At 65.2% G+C, this 16,572-nt stretch overlaps 1 protein-coding gene across 3 annotated transcripts in view; it reads left to right on the top strand.

The window, feature by feature from the left end:
* Nucleotides 1-16,572, top strand: part of JAG2 (jagged canonical Notch ligand 2) — a 31,939-nt gene that overhangs the window by 8,553 nt on the left and 6,814 nt on the right. For 2 of the 3 annotated variants that reach the window (XM_055361734.1, XM_055361733.1), the window contains 13 exons: nt 7,195-7,252; nt 8,973-9,224; nt 9,340-9,400; nt 12,679-12,809; nt 12,916-13,035; nt 13,234-13,347; nt 13,577-13,690; nt 13,867-13,980; nt 14,060-14,106; nt 14,194-14,367; nt 15,810-15,960; nt 16,041-16,193; nt 16,272-16,385. In XM_055361734.1, coding sequence (XP_055217709.1) covers nt 7,195-7,252; nt 8,973-9,224; nt 9,340-9,400; nt 12,679-12,809; nt 12,916-13,035; nt 13,234-13,347; nt 13,577-13,690; nt 13,867-13,980; nt 14,060-14,106; nt 14,194-14,367; nt 15,810-15,960; nt 16,041-16,193; nt 16,272-16,385 — 1,603 coding nt within the window. The remainder of the gene's footprint in view (nt 1-7,194; nt 7,253-8,972; nt 9,225-9,339; nt 9,401-12,678; nt 12,810-12,915; nt 13,036-13,233; nt 13,348-13,576; nt 13,691-13,866; nt 13,981-14,059; nt 14,107-14,193; nt 14,368-15,809; nt 15,961-16,040; nt 16,194-16,271; nt 16,386-16,572) is intronic. The other variant, XM_055361735.1, reaches the window with a different exon arrangement.

Genomic DNA, 16,572 nt, shown 5'->3' with positions numbered 1-16,572 from the left:
GGCTGGCCCATCTCTGGAGCCAGGAGCCCAGGAGCCTGCCTGCCAGCGAGGGTCTTTTTTGTTCTGTCTTGGCATGTGTGTGCTGGGCTCCAGGGCAGCTATGCGGGGTGGTGTGGCTGGAGCATGGTCCCCGTGACAGCTGGGCTTATGAGGAGAACGGGATGGGTGAAGGCCCTGAAGATATAGGAGGTGGGCCTGGGGCTGACCCTGTGTCTATCAGCTCAGGAGGCCTGAGGTCCTGGGCCATCAGAAGGTGGTGGGGCTGAGCTTTTCTCACCTGTGAAAGGGGCACAGTGGTGCTTTTTCATTGCGGGTTTCACGAAGTCAGATGGGGCTGCTGGACTCCCAGCTCGGGCTCTGCTTGTGCCCCCAGCCCGGCTCCCAGACCTGTCCAGTTCCTCCCCTTCCCAGTCTTCCCTCCCCTCTCCTTTGCCCCCTAGGGAGGAAGGTTTTTACAGAGCCCACCCCCTGCATCCAGCCCCCCTAGGGCTCAAGGTGGGCCAGGCTGAGGTCTGTGCCTGGGGCCACCTAAGCTGCTCGTGGCAGGTGTGAGGTTCAGCCCCACTCTGCTTCCTGTTTTTTCTGAGCTTGGGCTGGGGATGACAGGGCCCTGGCCTCCCCACCCTGCCTTCAGGGGATCCTGTCTGCACACTGGGGACCACCCCCCTCCTTCCCACACCTTCCCAGTAGGGACCAGGAGAGCTGGCTGGTCTGGTATGGAGTTTGGGCGTCTGGGTTCCTGTGTTGGGTGGGCATCGGTCTGTTCCTCCTGCCATGGCCCTGGGGCCCAGAGTCCTGGGGAGAACTCAGGGCATGTCCGCCTTGTACATTGTGGGTCTGGTTCAAAGCTTTGGTATGGGGGCAGGGTGGGGCATTCAGTGCCCAGGCAACACGGGGACCATAGAAGCCAGGGAGGACTGCCCTTGGCCAGGGAGGATTGGAGAATGGGCTGGGGGTTTGTCGCTGGTCCCTGAGGGTGGGCTGAAGGGTCAAAGCCGCAGCATGATAGGAAGGCCGGGAGGTGGAGGGGCGGGTTGGGGAGCAGGCGGCAGGCCTGGGTGGGAGGGGACTGCGGCTCTCAGGGGCCCTCCTGGGCTGCTCCATGGTGTCTTTATGAGGGGAGCAAGCTAGGTCAGTGAAGGGGTGCTTGTGGAGCCAGGCTTCGGCCTGAGCTGCTGGCGGTGGAGTGGGGGCAGGAAGACAAGGATCTGCAATCCCAGGCCCCAGCCACGGTCGCTATCCCCAGACCCCAGGCCTGAGCGGGGTCCCTGTCCCCAGACCCTAGGCCTGATTGGAGTCCCTGTCCCTAGACCCCAGGCCTGAGTGGGGCCCCTATCCTCAGGCCCCAGGCCTGAGCTGGGTCCCTGTCCCCAGGTCCCAGGACTGAGCAGGGTCCCTGTCTGCAGACCTGAGGCCTGAGCGGAGTCCCTGTCCTCAGACCACAGGCCTGAGCGGAGGCCCTGTCCCCAGACCACAGGCCTGAGCGGAGTCCCTGTCCCCAGACCACAGGCCTGAGCGGGATTCCTATCCCCACATCCCAGGCCTGAGCAGGGTGTGGCTGGCATCAGTTGTACCCTGGGCTTTGTGGCAGGTGCTAGCAGGCCCTGGCTGCCACCGTCTTCACGGTGGGGGGCCTGGGACCTAGAGGGGGTGTGCTGGGGAGGGGGGGTGCACCCAGGCAAGGCCCTGGCTGGTCTCTGGTGTGGAGCATGGGTGTGTGGGTTCCTGCGTGGGATGGGCTTTGGTCTGCTCCTCCTGCTGCGGCCCTGGGGCCCAGAGCCCTGGGGATGGTGTTTGCCCCCACCCCCTCTTCCCTCCCTCGGGTGACAATGGTGGCAGAGGCCTGGGCCTCTCAGAAGCTCAGGTTTCAGGAAATGTATCTGTGCTTGGAGCTCGTGGCGCCTGCACCAAGCGCTATGCTCCGTAGGGGGCGGGAGGCTGATGGGGGAGGCCGAGGGGAAGAAACCAAGTCGGGGCATTGGTGGGGCAGCAGGTCTAGGAGGCTGTGTTGGCCTGGACCGTGCAGGGCCCTGGACCTGGGGAGGGGGGGCGTTAGTGGGGCAGCAGGGAGGCTGTGTTGGCCTTGACCGTGCAGGGGCCTAGACTTGGGTTGCCTGAGTTTTGGGATGCTGTAGGTTGGGGGTACAGTGGGCAGTGGGGTGCCGTGGACTTAGGGTGCCTGGCATTTGGAGTACCCTGGGCCATGAGGTGTGCTGGGCCATGCAGTGCCCTGGGCTGGGGGTGCCCTGGACCTGGAGTGCCCTGAGCTTTGGGGTGCCCTGGACTGTGGGTACACTGGGCCATGGGGTACACAAGGCTGTGGGGTGTACTGGATCTAGGGTGCCCTGGGTAGGGGGGTACTCTGTGCTTTGGGTGCCTTGGACCTGAGGTGTCCTGGGCTTTAAGGTGCCCTGGACCTTGGGGTGTGCTGGGCCATGCAGTGCTTTGGGGCTCTGGGGTACCCTGGGCTTTGGGGTGCCCTGGGTCTTGGAGTATGCTGGGCCATGCAGTGCCCTGGGCTGTGGGATACTCTGGGCTTTGGGGTGCCCTGGACCTGGGGTACCCTGGGCTTTGAGGTGCCCTGGCCTGGGGTGGAACATCTGTTGTCTTGTCTGCCTGTCCTCTGGCTTGTGCCACTGCTGTTGCCCCTGCCTGGGGACAGGAGGAGGGGTTTAGACTTAGCCTTGAGGGTTCGGGCTGGGGAGGAGGCAATCAGATGGTGGGCGATGAAGTTGGGCTACGGGTCTGCTTGTGCGGTGGGGGTGGGTCAGGCCGGGCTTGCAGGGAGAGGCTTAGCTGGGCCTGCAGGGGTGAAGCCCTTCCCCCTTGGCCTCCAGAGACTGGGCAGGGGCATAGCCCTGCTAGGCTGGCCTTGAGGGAGGGCCTGGGTTCCTCTCCCTGCTTGCTGGGGAACCTGGGCAGGTGATGGGTCTCTCACCTGTCCCCAGACCCCCAGCCCACACATCGCCTATTGCCCCTGCCGGCGCCAGGCCCACATCCCTACATGTCCCAGCCCCGTTCCTAGAAGGGCAACATGCCCCCCAACCCCCGCCCAATCCAGGCCCTATAGTCCCTCCTGTGTTCTAGGGGTTTGGTGTTGACAAAACCCTGTCCCAGACCGTGGCCCGCCAGGCAGGAAGGACAGGGGTGAGAGGTTGCTGTTCGCAGAGGAGGCAACTGAGTCCTGGAAGGACGGGGGTGAGAGGTTGTTATTCACAGAAGAGGCAAATAAGTCCTGGAGGCTGGCCCCTAGGGAAGAAGGGGAGCTGGGAGGGCTGGCAGGTGGGGTGAGGCAGGTACCGCCCTGTCAGCCAGCTCAGGTTCACTCTGGATGACTTCCTGCCATCCAGGTGTAGGGACCCCAGCTGGCGGGCGGTGAGGCCCTCTCGGCGGGCGGGCAGGCACACGTCCCTGCGGGAGCAGGTAACCGGAGCCCTGGGCTCAGGCGAAGGTGGCAGTAATCTTACCTGAGTGGCTGGCATGAGGTTTCCTGGGAGTCGAGAGGAGCTCTCTGCTGGCCCTGAAGCCCAGGTGTGGCTGTGCCGGGAGACCGGGTGGCCTGGCTTTTCTCTGCCTGCCCCGTGGCCAGAGCTGCTCTCAGACCCATGCTGGCCCCATCCTCTGACCTCACTATTGCTGCTTCCTGGTCCTGCTGGTTCCTGTCCAGCGGCTACAGTGACTGTTAAAGCCTGGTGGGTCCCAGTCCTCACTCAGACCCCCAACAACAGTCCTCACTCAGACCCCCAACAACAGACCTCACTCAGACCCCCAACAACAGACCTCAGACCCCCAACAACAGACCTCACTCAGACCCCCAACAACAGACCTCAGACCCCCAACAACAGTCCTCACTCAGACCCCCAACAACAGTCCTCACTCAGACCCCCAACAACAGACCTCAGACCCCCAACAACAGTCCTCACTCAGACCCCCAACAACAGTCCTCACTCAGACCCCCGACAACAGACCTCACTCAGACCCCCGACAACAGTCCTCACTCAGACCCCCGACAACAGACCTCACTCAGACCCCCGACAACAGACCTCACTCAGACCCCCAACAACAGTCCTCACTCAGACCCCCAACAACAGTCCTCACTCAGACCCCCAACAGTCACCCACTTCGCTTAGCCTCAGGAAGGAAGTCCATGCTGGGGTCTGGATCTGTGGTATGACCCCACTGTCCCCGTGGGCTATGCGTTCTCAGCCCCTGGGCCTTCTTGTGGGCTCTGCCATGCAGCTCCTTCACTTCCTCATGCCCTGCAGCCTCAATCCCAATGCCACCTGTTCAAAGCCTGGCCTGGCCTTTTTTTTTTTTTTTTTTGAGATGGAGTTTTGCCCTCGTTGCCCAGGCTGGAGTGCAATGGTGTGATCTTGGCTCGCTGCAACCTCTGCCTCCTGGGTTCAGGTGATTCTCCTGCCTCAGCCTCCAGAGTAGCTGGGACTACAGACACCTGCCACCATGGCCGGCTAATTTTTATATTTTTAGTAGAGAGGAGGATTAACCATGTTGACCAGACTAGTCTCGAACTCCTGACCTCAGGTGAGCTGCCTGCCTCGGCCTCTTAAAGTGCTGGGATTACAGGCGTGAGCCACTGTGACCTGTTGGCCTGGCCTCATTAGAGCAACAGCCCCTGCTCCCTGTTGCTTTCCCCGAGCCCTGCTGGCTATAGGTTGCCGTCCTTGGTGGCAGAGGCATGCCTGCTGTACACTTGACGTGAACGAAGGAAGGAAGGAACGAAGGAAGGAGCCAAACGCCAGACGCCTGGGAAGCGGCTGGGTGCTCCAGCTGTTACCAGGGGTGGGGAAGGGCTTGGCCAGGTGCAGCTGCGAGGGTGGTGCTCCAGGCAGACGGGTGGACAGGCTGGGGTGGGTGGGTGGGGGTGGGCAGGAGCCTTGGGAACCCCAAGGGTGCTCTGAGCTGAGAGGGTGTGGACAGAGTCCTGGTGGGGGTGTGGATGGAGCCCTGGGGGGTGTAGATGGAGCTGACGGGGGTGGTTTGTGGACAGAGCTCTTGTGGGGTGTAGACAGAGCCCTTGGGGGGTGTGGACACAGTCCTGGGGGTGGTGTGGACAGAGTCCTGGGGGGTGTGGATGAAGCCCTGGGGGGGTGTGGATGGAGCATGTTGTGGGGTGTGGACGGAGCTCTGGGGGGGGTGTGGACGGAGCCCTATTGGGGGGTGTGGATGGAGCACGTTGGGGGGTGTGGATGGAGCCCTGGGGGGGTGTGGATGGAGCCCTGGGGGGGTGTGGATGGAGCCCTGGGGCGGTGATGGAGCCTGTTGGGGGGGTGTGGATGGAACCCCGTTGGGGGATGTGGATTGAGTTCTTTGGGGGTGTGGATGGAGCTCGGGGGGGTGTAAACAGAGCTCGGCGGGGGGTGTGGACGGAGCTCTGCGTGGGGGTGTGGATGGAGCCTTGGGAGGCATGTGGATGGAACTCTGGGGATTGTCTGGCGCCTGTAGGCAGAGGTTTGCAGGCCCTGGTGACCTCAGGGAGCCCTGGAGATGGGCGGGGACTGGGCCCCGTGGCCTGGCGGGGCCATGGCGGATGTGGGAAAACAGGTTTAAGGGGAGCTTAAGAGGTGGGATTGAGGGTCTGTTGTCAGCTCGACGTGGCTAGGGAGGGTTCTAGGAGCGGGTTGGGGATGGCCCCCCACTTCCATCCTGTGCTCCTACCTGGGTGAGCCTCCTGGGGCCGTCCCCGGGTGTTCTGCAGGCAGGGGCTCGGGGGCGGGGCCAGGGTTGCCCAGCTGTGAGTGAGGCCCAGGGTGAGCAGTCGTGTTGTGTTGGGCCATAGTTGTCTGTATTTGAGGGACAGTCGGAGGTGTGGGGCGGGGGACTGGGTGGGGGTCCTGGAGGCTGGGCTGGGTGTGGCTGGTAGCACGTTGGTTAGGGGAGGGGCTGGACGTGGGAGTGCAGTCTTCTGAGACAACTTGGGAGGCCAGGCCTGTCCTTAGCTGGATGAGGCTGAGGCACTGGGGCGTGCGTGGGGTGGGCGGCAGGTGAGGACCAGGGAAGGGCTGGCAGGCGTGGGGTTGGGCCTTGCTGGGGGAAGTGTGGTTTTCCCCAGCTTAGCCAGGCCTTGGGGCTGGTTGGGGTGTGCTGAGGGATGGAGTGAGCCTGGACATTGCCCAACGCAGCATCCCCCAGGGTGGGAAGCCCGCAGGCCCTGAGGTGACTCAGCCCCAGCCCCCTCCTCTGGGCCCCACCTGGAAGGAGCCAGGGCTGGGCTCAGGGGTCAAGAGCACACCAGGGGTGGACTGGGGGGTTCCTGGGCAGTGAGGGCTGAGAGGCTGTGGCATGTGGGTACCCAGTGCTGGGTAGTACAGGGCATGTCCCGGGGGTCCCACCTGTCTGAGCATGTCTGTGAGTGACGGTTTCCGTGGGCTGCACTAGGCGGAGCAGGGGGCCAGCCCTGTGGTCTCTTTGCTTGGCTGACAGCATCGCCTGTCACCATGGCAGGGGTACAAGGGCCAGGTGGCCCGGGGGCAGAGGGGGCATAGTGGCCATGGTCTGAGGCTGTGTTGGGCAGTCCCAGGACCTCTTGGCCTCAGTTTCCCCAACTGTACCGCAAGGGCCCCTCCTGCCACCTGTTCTTTGTGGGGGTGGAGGTAGGTGTGGGTTTGCCTGTGTGCTGTGTGCCTGCAGGACCTGAGCTTCGGCCTGTTGGGGCCTCTGGCTGGGCGCCCTGTACTTGGCCACCCGTGCACTTGGTGGAGGCCACCAGCGTGGTGATGGGGCCCCACGTTCTCCCCCGTGGTCACCCCCAGTGAGGCACCAAGGGGCGTTCCACCGGAAACGCTCGGGTCCCGGCTGCCCGTGGGGCCCCTGTCTGTGGCCACTCCAGCCAGGCTGCCCTTTGCCCACCCCTCCCCCCGGTCGCTCTTCCTGTGCTCTGTGCTGACTTGAGCCAGCTCAGGGCAGGCTGGGCCTCTGGCACCCCAACAGTAGGGAGCCCAGGCCCCTGAGCCCACGTGGCCTGGAGGGGCAGTCTCCCTCCCTTGAGCTGGGTCATTTTTGGGTCTGCAGAGGATGTGGCCTGAGGATAAGGAGGGTGGTGGGTCCCTGGCTGGGGAGGAAGGGCCAGAGCCTGGCAGACCCAGGGGCAGCGTCTGAGCCCTGGGCCTTGTCCCACCCTGAACGAGGCAGGCAGGTGTGGCCTCAGGTACCTGACCCGCCTCCCCATGTCTGCAGCGCTCCTTCACCCTCATCGTGGAGGCCTGGGACTGGGACAACGATACCACCCCGAATGGTGAGTGAGCCCTGGGCCAGGTGGCAGCTCCTCTCAGCTTCAGGGCGCCTGTGGCAGGGCCCAGGTCCTCTGCCTGCTTGGGACAAAGCCTTGCTTTACCCTGAGGATCATGTGTGCTGTTTCCCTTTTTGCTTTGGCTGCCAGGAAGCTCTGCCACGTTTGGGACTTGCAGAGCTGTGCATGCACTCTCTTACCCAGTCCTGGCTTTGCCTATGTTGTTCTCCTCTTGGGTGTGCTCTTTCGGGGCCTATGGCAGTGACTTAGTGGAGGGGACACCCTTGAGTGTGTCTCTGGCTTTGTGGCCCCCTCTGCTTGTCTGTACTGGAGCACGGAGCCTTGGTGGCTCTCTCCCTGAGGCAGGGGCTCTGCAGGGCCCCGCAGGGGTAATGGGATGACTTCCACGGGTGAATGCAGAAGCACCCACAGGCCGAGGGAGCAGCTCGTGTGAAGGTCCGGGCAGGAGCGGGCTGGCTGTGCAGGGGGAGCAGCCAGGGCCGGGCTCAGATCATGGAGGCTGGCAAGCCACTGAGAGGACACGGGCTCCGCCTGGCAAGCTGTGGCTGCCTTATGGAGGGTGGGCTGTGGGGCCAGGACACAGACCGAGGAGGAGCTGCCACGTGAATCTGGGCGTGTCAGGGTGACTTGGACCAGGGGCAGTCTGAGGGGGTGAGAAGGGCTCTCAGAAGTGGAGGCATGGGGTTGGCCAGTGGGTTGGAGGAGGGAGAGCGGGGCCAGGGCATCTTGGCTGCCAGCAGAGTGGAGGGGCTGTTTTCAGGGCAGGGACGGCGGTGGGGGTGCCCAGGTGGGGAGCAGCAGCTGTGGGGACCCCAGCGGCTCAGGGCAGGGGTGTTCCCTGAGGGAGTGGCAGAGAGACAGGTGGGCTGAGTCCCAAGCAAGGTCGTCAGGGCTCTTGACAACGTGAACCTGGAGAGGCTGGGGCGGCCGGGAGGCCCCTTGGGGAGTGGGCCAGCAGTGTCCTCCCAGGCCTTGGCCCTTGAGGCGGGAGAGGTGGGGTCTGGAGGACCCGTTCACCTTTTATTGTGCCAAACGTCGAGACTGTGCCGAAGCGCAGGGACCGGCATCACGGACTTTGCATACCAGCGCCAGCAGCTGTGGTGCCCCTGGCCCCTGGTCTCCCGGTGGCTTACTTAAAGTGAGGCTTAGACAGCGGGTCACGGGACCTATGCCTGTCTTGGGGGCCTGAGGGGAGGCTTGTTTTAAGGTGGGGACGGTAGTGGTGTTTGGCACTTCTGGGAGCAAGTCACAGTGCAGGAGAGGGGAGGGCAACTGGGCGCCATGCCCGTGCTGTCGAGGGCTGGACACGGTGCAGGTGGGTGCAGGTGTTGGAGCAGGGCTGCAGGTGGGTGGGCACAGGTGTGGGACATGAGACTCACGCCCTGGCAGCAGCCGTGCCTTCTCTGTGGAGCCTGTGGTCTCAGCAGCCCTCCCTGCAGGACCCCTAGCCCCTAGCCGGGCCCCCCGACCCTCTGCGTTTAGGGTGGGAGCAGGGGCGCAGGCTTGGTGGCGGGAGGGAGAGGCCTCTCGGGGCCCTGAGCTTTCTGTAGCAGCCTGGCCGGGGGCCCTGCCCTCGGTGTGCTGCTTGCCTGCTGTGCCCCGGCCTTGCAGCAGCCGCAGGCTTCTGCCCCGTCCCCGTTGTTCCTGGAGGACGCCTGGCCGGGCTGGTTTCTCTGGCCTGTGCTGACTCTGCCGCCTCCCCAAGAGGAGCTGCTGATCGAGCGAGTGTCGCATGCCGGCATGATCAACCCGGAGGACCGCTGGAAGAGCCTGCACTTCAGCGGCCACGTGGCGCACCTGGAGCTGCAGATCCGCGTGCGCTGCGACGAGAACTACTACAGCGCCACCTGCAACAAGTTCTGCCGGCCCCGCAACGACTTTTTCGGCCACTACACCTGCGACCAGTATGGCAACAAGGCCTGCATGGACGGCTGGATGGGCAAGGAGTGCAAGGAAGGTGAGGGGGCCGCTGGGCCGCGTGGAGGGCAGGGAGGGCCTCGGGCAGGGCCCCGGGCACAGGCCTTGCGGCCAGGCTGGCTGCAGCTGTGCCTCTCGCTCCTCTCTGTTCGCAGCTGTGTGTAAACAAGGGTGTAATTTGCTCCACGGGGGATGCACCGTGCCTGGGGAGTGCAGGTGAGTGTGCCGCCGGCCCGTCTTTGCCCTCCCAACCTTTGCCCTCACATCCTCACTGGCACACACAGGCTTGCTGTCAGGAGTCGCCCAGAGCTGGCTGGAGGTCGGGCACACAGCTGTGAGAGCCGGGCCCTGAGCTCGGGAGGCTCCTTAGTGCAGTAGGTGCGTGTCTGAGCATGGGATGTGTCTGATGGCGGCAGCCATGTGAGGACAGTGAGGAGAGACTGGGGAGGCTGGCTGGACAGTCACGTCACCAAGGGTCAGAGACCCAGAGGCTGCAAAAGCCACCCGAAGATGGGGCATGGGCAGAGGACACGGTAACCCTGCCCATGGGGAGGGGGTGGGCGGCGAGCGGCCGGCAAGTGACACCAGCAGGCGAGGGGCGGCAGAGCAGACCAGTGGTGGGAGCTGAGGCCTGCAGGACCAGGGAGAGAGGAAGGGGCTGCTGGCAGGTTTGTAGCCGGGCAAGGTGGGTGCAAGGGCTGTGGTAGCTGTTGAGTGGGGAAGCACCAGATGGGAGGCTGTGAGGGGGAGGCTGCTGTGGGGCATGTGGGGGTGGTGGGGGAGGGGCCAGCGGGATGGGGAGAGGGGCCAGTGGAAGGGGGAGAGGCGCACGGGTCCTGCAGACATCCTGGGGTGGAGCCCAGGGGTTTGTGGATGGATTTGATCAAGGAGGAAGGGTGTGGAGTCAGGGAGAACCCCAAGCTGCTGAGTAGCGGAGCCATGGTGCCTGAAGGAGGAATGCCACAGAGGAGCAGGCGGGGCCGGGGTTAGGTGGATGTGGAGAGGCGATGCCTGCCCTGTCCCCGGAGACACCCAGAAAGCTCGTGGGAGAGGCCTGGCCTGCGCCACGTGGGGCCTGTGGGGGGTGGCATTCAGGCGGTGACGGGAAAGTGGGGAAGACAGAGAGGAGGGAGGCCAAGGAGCAAGTCCCGGCCGCCACAGGGCGGATGGATGAGGAGTCAGCAAGGGCCCCCACAAGGGAGTGTCCGGGGTCCTACAGCCAAGTCCAGACAGTGGAGGCCTCTGGACCGAGACCAGAGTGTGGGGCATCCAGTCGGGGGGCTGGCAGCTTTGCCCTAGAGTGGAGCAGAGAAGTCAGCAGGGCAACCAGAGGGGCTGGGGCCCAGGGTCTGGGGTGGGCACGGGCTTTGAGCCGTGGCGCTTACTGTGCGTGAGCAAGCTGGGGAGCCCGAGAGAAGGGCACGAGTGGGTGGAGAGACAGCAGGTGGAGGTGAGCACCGCCCTCCAGCCAGCCTTGGGTTGCAGGGGTCCCGGGACCGCCCTCTGAGGAGTGGGTTTGCCTCCATGGGACGAGGACACTGGGGCACAGAGAGCCTACTCATTTCCCCAGGGTCACACAGCGTGGCATTTTGGAGAGGAGTCGGGGAGTTTGGGAACCAGCTGAGTTGGGAGCCAAGGTGGGGAGGTGGGTGACCCTTCCACAGGCCCCACGGTTGAGTGGCCTGGAGGGTACAGTGAGGAGCTTTCCCGGCCAGTCCCAGAGCGGGGAGGCAAGCAGGGCTGGGGCCGCCCACCCGGTCACTTGCACACACACGGATTCCCGGCAGGTTGAGCGAGTCTCAAGTCAGCTCAGAAAGTGCAACGAGGTGGACCTGGTCTGGGCAGATGTAGATGTAGGTCTACGGGAGTCGGCCCCACTCACCTTCGCCTGGCCCAGTGTGCATCACACAACCTGGATGGCAGTGCCACCCTCCCTGGATGGCTGCTGGCTGGCAGCTTGAATGTCCCACCAAGGCTGGAGGAAGGCAGCAGGGAAGTTGGCCATCCCTGCCCTTTACCCGCAGGAAGATGAGGAGCCGGAGTCTGGGGGGCCTGGTGGGTGGGGGCAGTAGGTGAGCTCCGCCTGCCCATCTTGCTGGCCCTGTCGGGGAGGCCCAGCTGTTGCTGACAGCCTCGGCTCAGGTTCCAGTGCAGGACGCGCCCCCACCGGATGCTGCGGAGATGGCCATGCCTTCCTGCCGCCGCCTCTCCAGGGCCCTGGGGCTGCTGGCTGGGGAAACCAGGAGGTGGGGGCCTGGTGTGGGCTGCCCTGCCCAGGGTCGAGAGCACGCCCTTGGGACCCACGAGGTCTGGGCTCTGAGCCCGGCTGTGGCCGCTCTCTGGCCGATGACCCAAGGTGTGTCACAGCCCCGCCCTGAGCCTGGGTCTCTGTGTCTGTGGAGGAGGGATTCTAGGCGGGATGTGAGGCCACCCAGGCGGACCACTGTGCATGCTGGGCTGGATACTGGAGACACGTTCTCCCCAGCCTCAGTTTCCCCATTTGTGGCAGCTGAACTGGGCTGATAGGCCTTCGGTGCTGGCTGTGTGGCTTGAGGGCGGCTCAGGAAGGGCCGTGGTTCTTTCCTTTTACAAAAATAAAGTGTGGCGGGTGCCGGTGTGGAAGTGACGTGGCCTGGATGACATTCCCGTCCTGCAGGACCGGAGAGTTCTAGGAAGGGCCCCCTGGGAGTCCTGGCAGGGCCTGGATGGCAGCCCGCTGGGCCTTGGGTTGTCGTCGTTGCAGGCTCTCTCCCCTGACGGAGGCACCCTCAAGTCAGGCCATGTTCTACCCTGGCCACCTGCCCTCTCCTGGGGGACTCCCAAGACAGGACGTTGGCCGATAGCCTGGGGCAGGGCGAGTCCTGGTGGTTGTGTCCTGGGGGGTGCAGCTGGGGGTGCAGCTGGAGCTCCTGCAGAGTCAGGAACTACCCTGAGTAGGGCTGGCCCCGGCCAGCCTGTGGGCCTCAGTAGCCCCATCTGTGAGATGGGTGCCTTGTGGGACTTTACTGGGAGCGAGCGAAATGACTGCCTTTGAGGTAGGGGTGAGGGCACGTGCTGTGCCCAGGGCCACATGGCCGAGGCAGAGCCAGGAGCGCTCCCCTGCTGCCCGCCGGCCTACCCAGCCCCTGGTGTCGCCCAGCCCTGGCAGCACCTTGTGAGCCCGAGCCGGCATTCTCATCCCCGGGGTCCCGGCAGGGCCTTCCTTTCCTGGTGCCTGCTCTCGGGGCCCAGCTCACGGGTGAATCCCAAAATAGCTCAGGGAGGAGTGACGGGACAGCTGGGGCTGACCGTCGGCAGCCAGCGGCCGGGAGTGCCCGTGACAGTGGGGCTGGCCGGCGGGGCCGCAACCCCTGCCTGGCTGGGGCTGCTCCAGTTCAAAGGCCTGAGGCCGCCCGCCGGCCCTGGGTGTGGCGTGGGTGACTGTGCCTGGCTCCCCTGCCACCCTTTCAGGCGCCACAGCTCACTGGGTCTTGCGCCCCTCCTTCTTCCCCCAGGTGCAGCTACGGCTGGCAAGGGAGGTTCTGCGATGAGTGTGTTCCCTACCCCGGCTGCGTGCATGGCAGTTGTGTGGAGCCCTGGCAGTGCAACTGTGAGACCAACTGGGGCGGCCTGCTCTGCGACAAAGGTAGTGGTAGGGGCGGCAGGCCTAATGCTCTGCCATCGAAGCGTGGGTTGTGGGGGAGCGGGGGCCGGGCCGGCTTTTCCCCTGAGCATCCCACCCCTGCCCCCAGACCTGAACTACTGTGGCAGCCACCACCCCTGCACCAACGGAGGCACGTGCATCAACGCCGAGCCCGACCAATACCGCTGCACCTGCCCTGACGGCTACTCGGGCAGGAACTGTGAGAAGGGTACGTGGGGGGCTGGCCACCCAAATTCTGGCCAGGCAGGGACTGGTTCCCTGGGGAGCCGGTCAGGCCCCATCCCTCTGGCGTCCTGTGTGGTGGGCCCCTGACCCCCAGCTTGGGAACCTGTGGGCTTGGGGAGGAGTGCTTGTGGAAAGCTGGGGGCCTGGCTGCCAGCTCTGCCCCCTCCCCGCGGTTCTACAGCTGAGCACGCCTGCACCTCCAACCCGTGTGCCAACGGGGGCTCTTGCCATGAGGTGCCGTCCGGCTTCGAATGCCACTGCCCATCGGGCTGGAGCGGGCCCACCTGTGCCCTTGGTGAGTGTCTGCACGTGAGTAGGGGACTCCTGCCTAGTATCAGTAGGGGTCTGGGAGTGGGGCAACTCGCCGGGGATGGGGTGCAATGGTCAAGTCCACACGTGTGGCTGCGGCTGGCTTGGCGAGGACAAATGGCAGGAAGACCCAGGCTTGCGGCGCCACCTGCCCATGGGGACCTTATTCCCACGGCTCACACTGCCAGGGCCCCACCTTTCTCCACTCTCTGCAGACATCGATGAGTGTGCCTCGAACCCGTGTGCGGCCGGTGGCACCTGTGTGGACCAGGTGGACGGCTTCGAGTGCATTTGCCCCGAGCAGTGGGTGGGGGCCACCTGCCAGCTGGGTAAGGGCTCCGAGCGAGTGCACGGGAACGTGGGCCGCGCATGCGGGCTGCGGGGGCTGCTGGGGCTGCTGGGGCTGCTGGGCTGCGGGTGCCGCTGGGCTGCGGGTGCCAGGTGCCGGTGCTGCAGGGGGCAGGCAGGGCCCGAGCCCCACGGCTCCCCCTTGTCTCTTTCACAGACGCCAATGAGTGTGAAGGGAAGCCGTGCCTTAACGCTTTTTCTTGCAAAAACCTGATTGGCGGCTATTACTGTGATTGCATCCCGGGCTGGAAGGGCATCAACTGCCATATCAGTCAGTATGGGGGGTGGGCGCCGGCGGGTGGGCCGAGGCACATGGGACCCCACCTCTGACCCTGCTCCTCTGCCCCCAGACGTCAACGACTGTCGCGGGCAGTGTCAGCACGGGGGCACCTGCAAGGTGAGGCGGGGCCAGGAGGGTGTGTGGCGTGGGTGCTGTGGGGCCGTCAGGGTGCCTGCGGGAGGCTCACCTGGCTGGCCCGCCCAGGACCTGGTGAACGGGTACCAGTGTGTGTGCCCACGGGGCTTCGGAGGCCGGCATTGCGAGCTGGAACGAGACGAGTGTGCCAGCAGCCCCTGCCACAGCGGCGGCCTCTGCGAGGACCTGGCCGACGGCTTCCACTGCCACTGCCCCCAGGGCTTCTCTGGGCCTCTCTGTGAGGTGAGGTCTGCCTGGTCACCCTGCCCCACCTGCTGCTCTGGGAGCTGTAGGGCAGGCCTCGTCCCCTGACCATGGGGCCTGAGTGACCCAGGGGTGCTGCAGGGGAAGTTGTCCCCAAGGTGTCCCAGGCTCAGCTCTCCACTGGGTGCCAGGTGGGCAGGCGGGGCTGTCACAGGTCACCAGGCTTGGCCCCCTGTGGCCATTGCTTGTTGTGATGGGCTTCCTGGTGGCCTGGGCTAGGAGCCCCTGGGCTGCTGGCTGCCCAGGCCTATCTGTCCATCTGTGCACTCCCTCGGGACTGGAGGGCAGGGGGCTCTGGTGGGCAGAGCACATGGGGAAGGGTGGGTGCCTGATGGTGGAGAGGTATACACCTGTCATAGGTGAGTCCTGGGTCGGAGTGGGCATCTCTCTTAGGGCTGATGCTCTCGCCTCCCTCTGACTATCTGTTGGTACTGGACCCCCTCCCCCAACCTCCCCTTCCCCCCTGCCTCCAAAGTAACCTGGCTTCCCCCTTCCCCACCACCCCTACCACCCCCTTCCCCACCTCCCCCTTCCCCACCTCCCCTAACCCTGCCTCCCCCCACCCACCTCCCTATCACCCCTCCCCAACCTCCCCCAACCCTGCCTCCCCCCACCCACCTCCCTACCACCCCCTTCCCCACCTCCCCCAACCCTGCCTCCCCCCACCCACCTCCCTACCACCCCCTTCCCCACCTCCCCCAACCCTGCCTCCCCCCACCCACCTCCCTACCACCCCCTTCCCCACCTCCCCCAACCCTGCCTCCCCCCACCCACCTCCCTACCACCCCCTTCCCCACCTCCCCCAACCCTGCCTCCCCCCACCCACCTCCCTACCACCCCCTTCCCCACCTCCCCCAACCCTGCCTCCCCATTACCTGCCTCCCTACCACCCCCTCCCCTTACCTCCCCTTTTTCCCTGTCTCCCCCCACCCACCTCCCTACCACCCTTGGCCGCCCGCAATCCTGCCCTGGCCTTGGTGCAGAGGATGGGCCTCCTGTCCAGAGGGCTTCTTGGGGCCCAGGGCAGGGGTCTGACCTCAGGACCTGCAAGCATGGCAGTGGCTGGCCCTGGAAAAGACCCACAGTCTTGGCTCTGAGGGTGGCCAGGCAGTGTGTGAGGGGCTCAGGAGCCGTCCTTCCTGCCAGCAGCAGGGGCCAAGGCCACACTCCTCCCGAAGGACACTGAGGAAGCTGGGCTGCAGTGGAGGTGGGGGTGGGGGCCCACAGGTATCTGCGTTCAGCTGACAAGGCCTGGGCAGTCTCAGATGGGCAGGGGTCTTGGGCTCTGGCTGGCACTGTTAGGCCCAGGGCGGAGGGGCCTGGGGGTTCCCAGGGATCTACCTTCGTATGGACAGAGGCCTGGCCTGTGTTCCCGGCCTGGGCCTGGGCCTAGGCTCTCACAGGCACCCCCCACCCTGCAGGTGGATGTCGACCTTTGTGAGCCAAGCCCCTGCCGGAACGGCGCTCGCTGCTATAACCTGGAGGGTGACTATTACTGCTCCTGCCCTGATGACTTTGGTGGCAAGAACTGCTCTGTGCCCCGCGAGCCGTGCCCTGGCGGGGCCTGCAGAGGTGCTGGGTGCAGCATGGGGTGGTGGGGGAGGTGGTGGGGCAGGGGCGGGCCTGACTCCTGACTGTACTGCCTGCCATAGTGATCGATGGCTGCGGGTCAGACGCGGGGCCTGGGATGCCTGGCACAGCAGCCTCCGGCGTGTGTGGCCCCCATGGACGCTGCGTCAGCCAGCCAGGGGGCAACTTTTCCTGCATCTGTGACAGTGGCTTTACTGGCACCTACTGCCATGAGAGTGAGTGGCTGCGAACGGCGGGCTGATGGTGGGGCTGGGCTGGCCTGAGGCCCTGGCTCACCCCACTCGCCTCTGCAGACATTGACGACTGCCTGGGCCAGCCCTGCCGCAATGGGGGCACATGCATCGACGAGGTGGACGCCTTCCGCTGCTTCTGCCCCAGCGGCTGGGAGGGCGAGCTCTGCGACACCAGTGAGTGTTCCAGCACCCGCCCACACGGCCTGTGCCTCCACCCCTGTGGGCCCCTCATCACCCTGAGATGGACCACTGTCTGGGTGCGGCAGGCCCCGTACCCAGAAGGGCCTGGCCAGGGGGTGCTGCCACCATGGGGTGGAGTCCCAGGCTGCCCCCATGCCCGGGGCCAGCTCCCCCGGCCCGA

The sequence above is a fragment of the Gorilla gorilla genome, chromosome 15, assembly GCF_029281585.2.
Source record: "Gorilla gorilla gorilla isolate KB3781 chromosome 15, NHGRI_mGorGor1-v2.1_pri, whole genome shotgun sequence".
NCBI lineage: Eukaryota > Metazoa > Chordata > Mammalia > Primates > Hominidae > Gorilla > Gorilla gorilla.
This window is presented reverse-complemented; position numbering and strand designations above follow the sequence as displayed.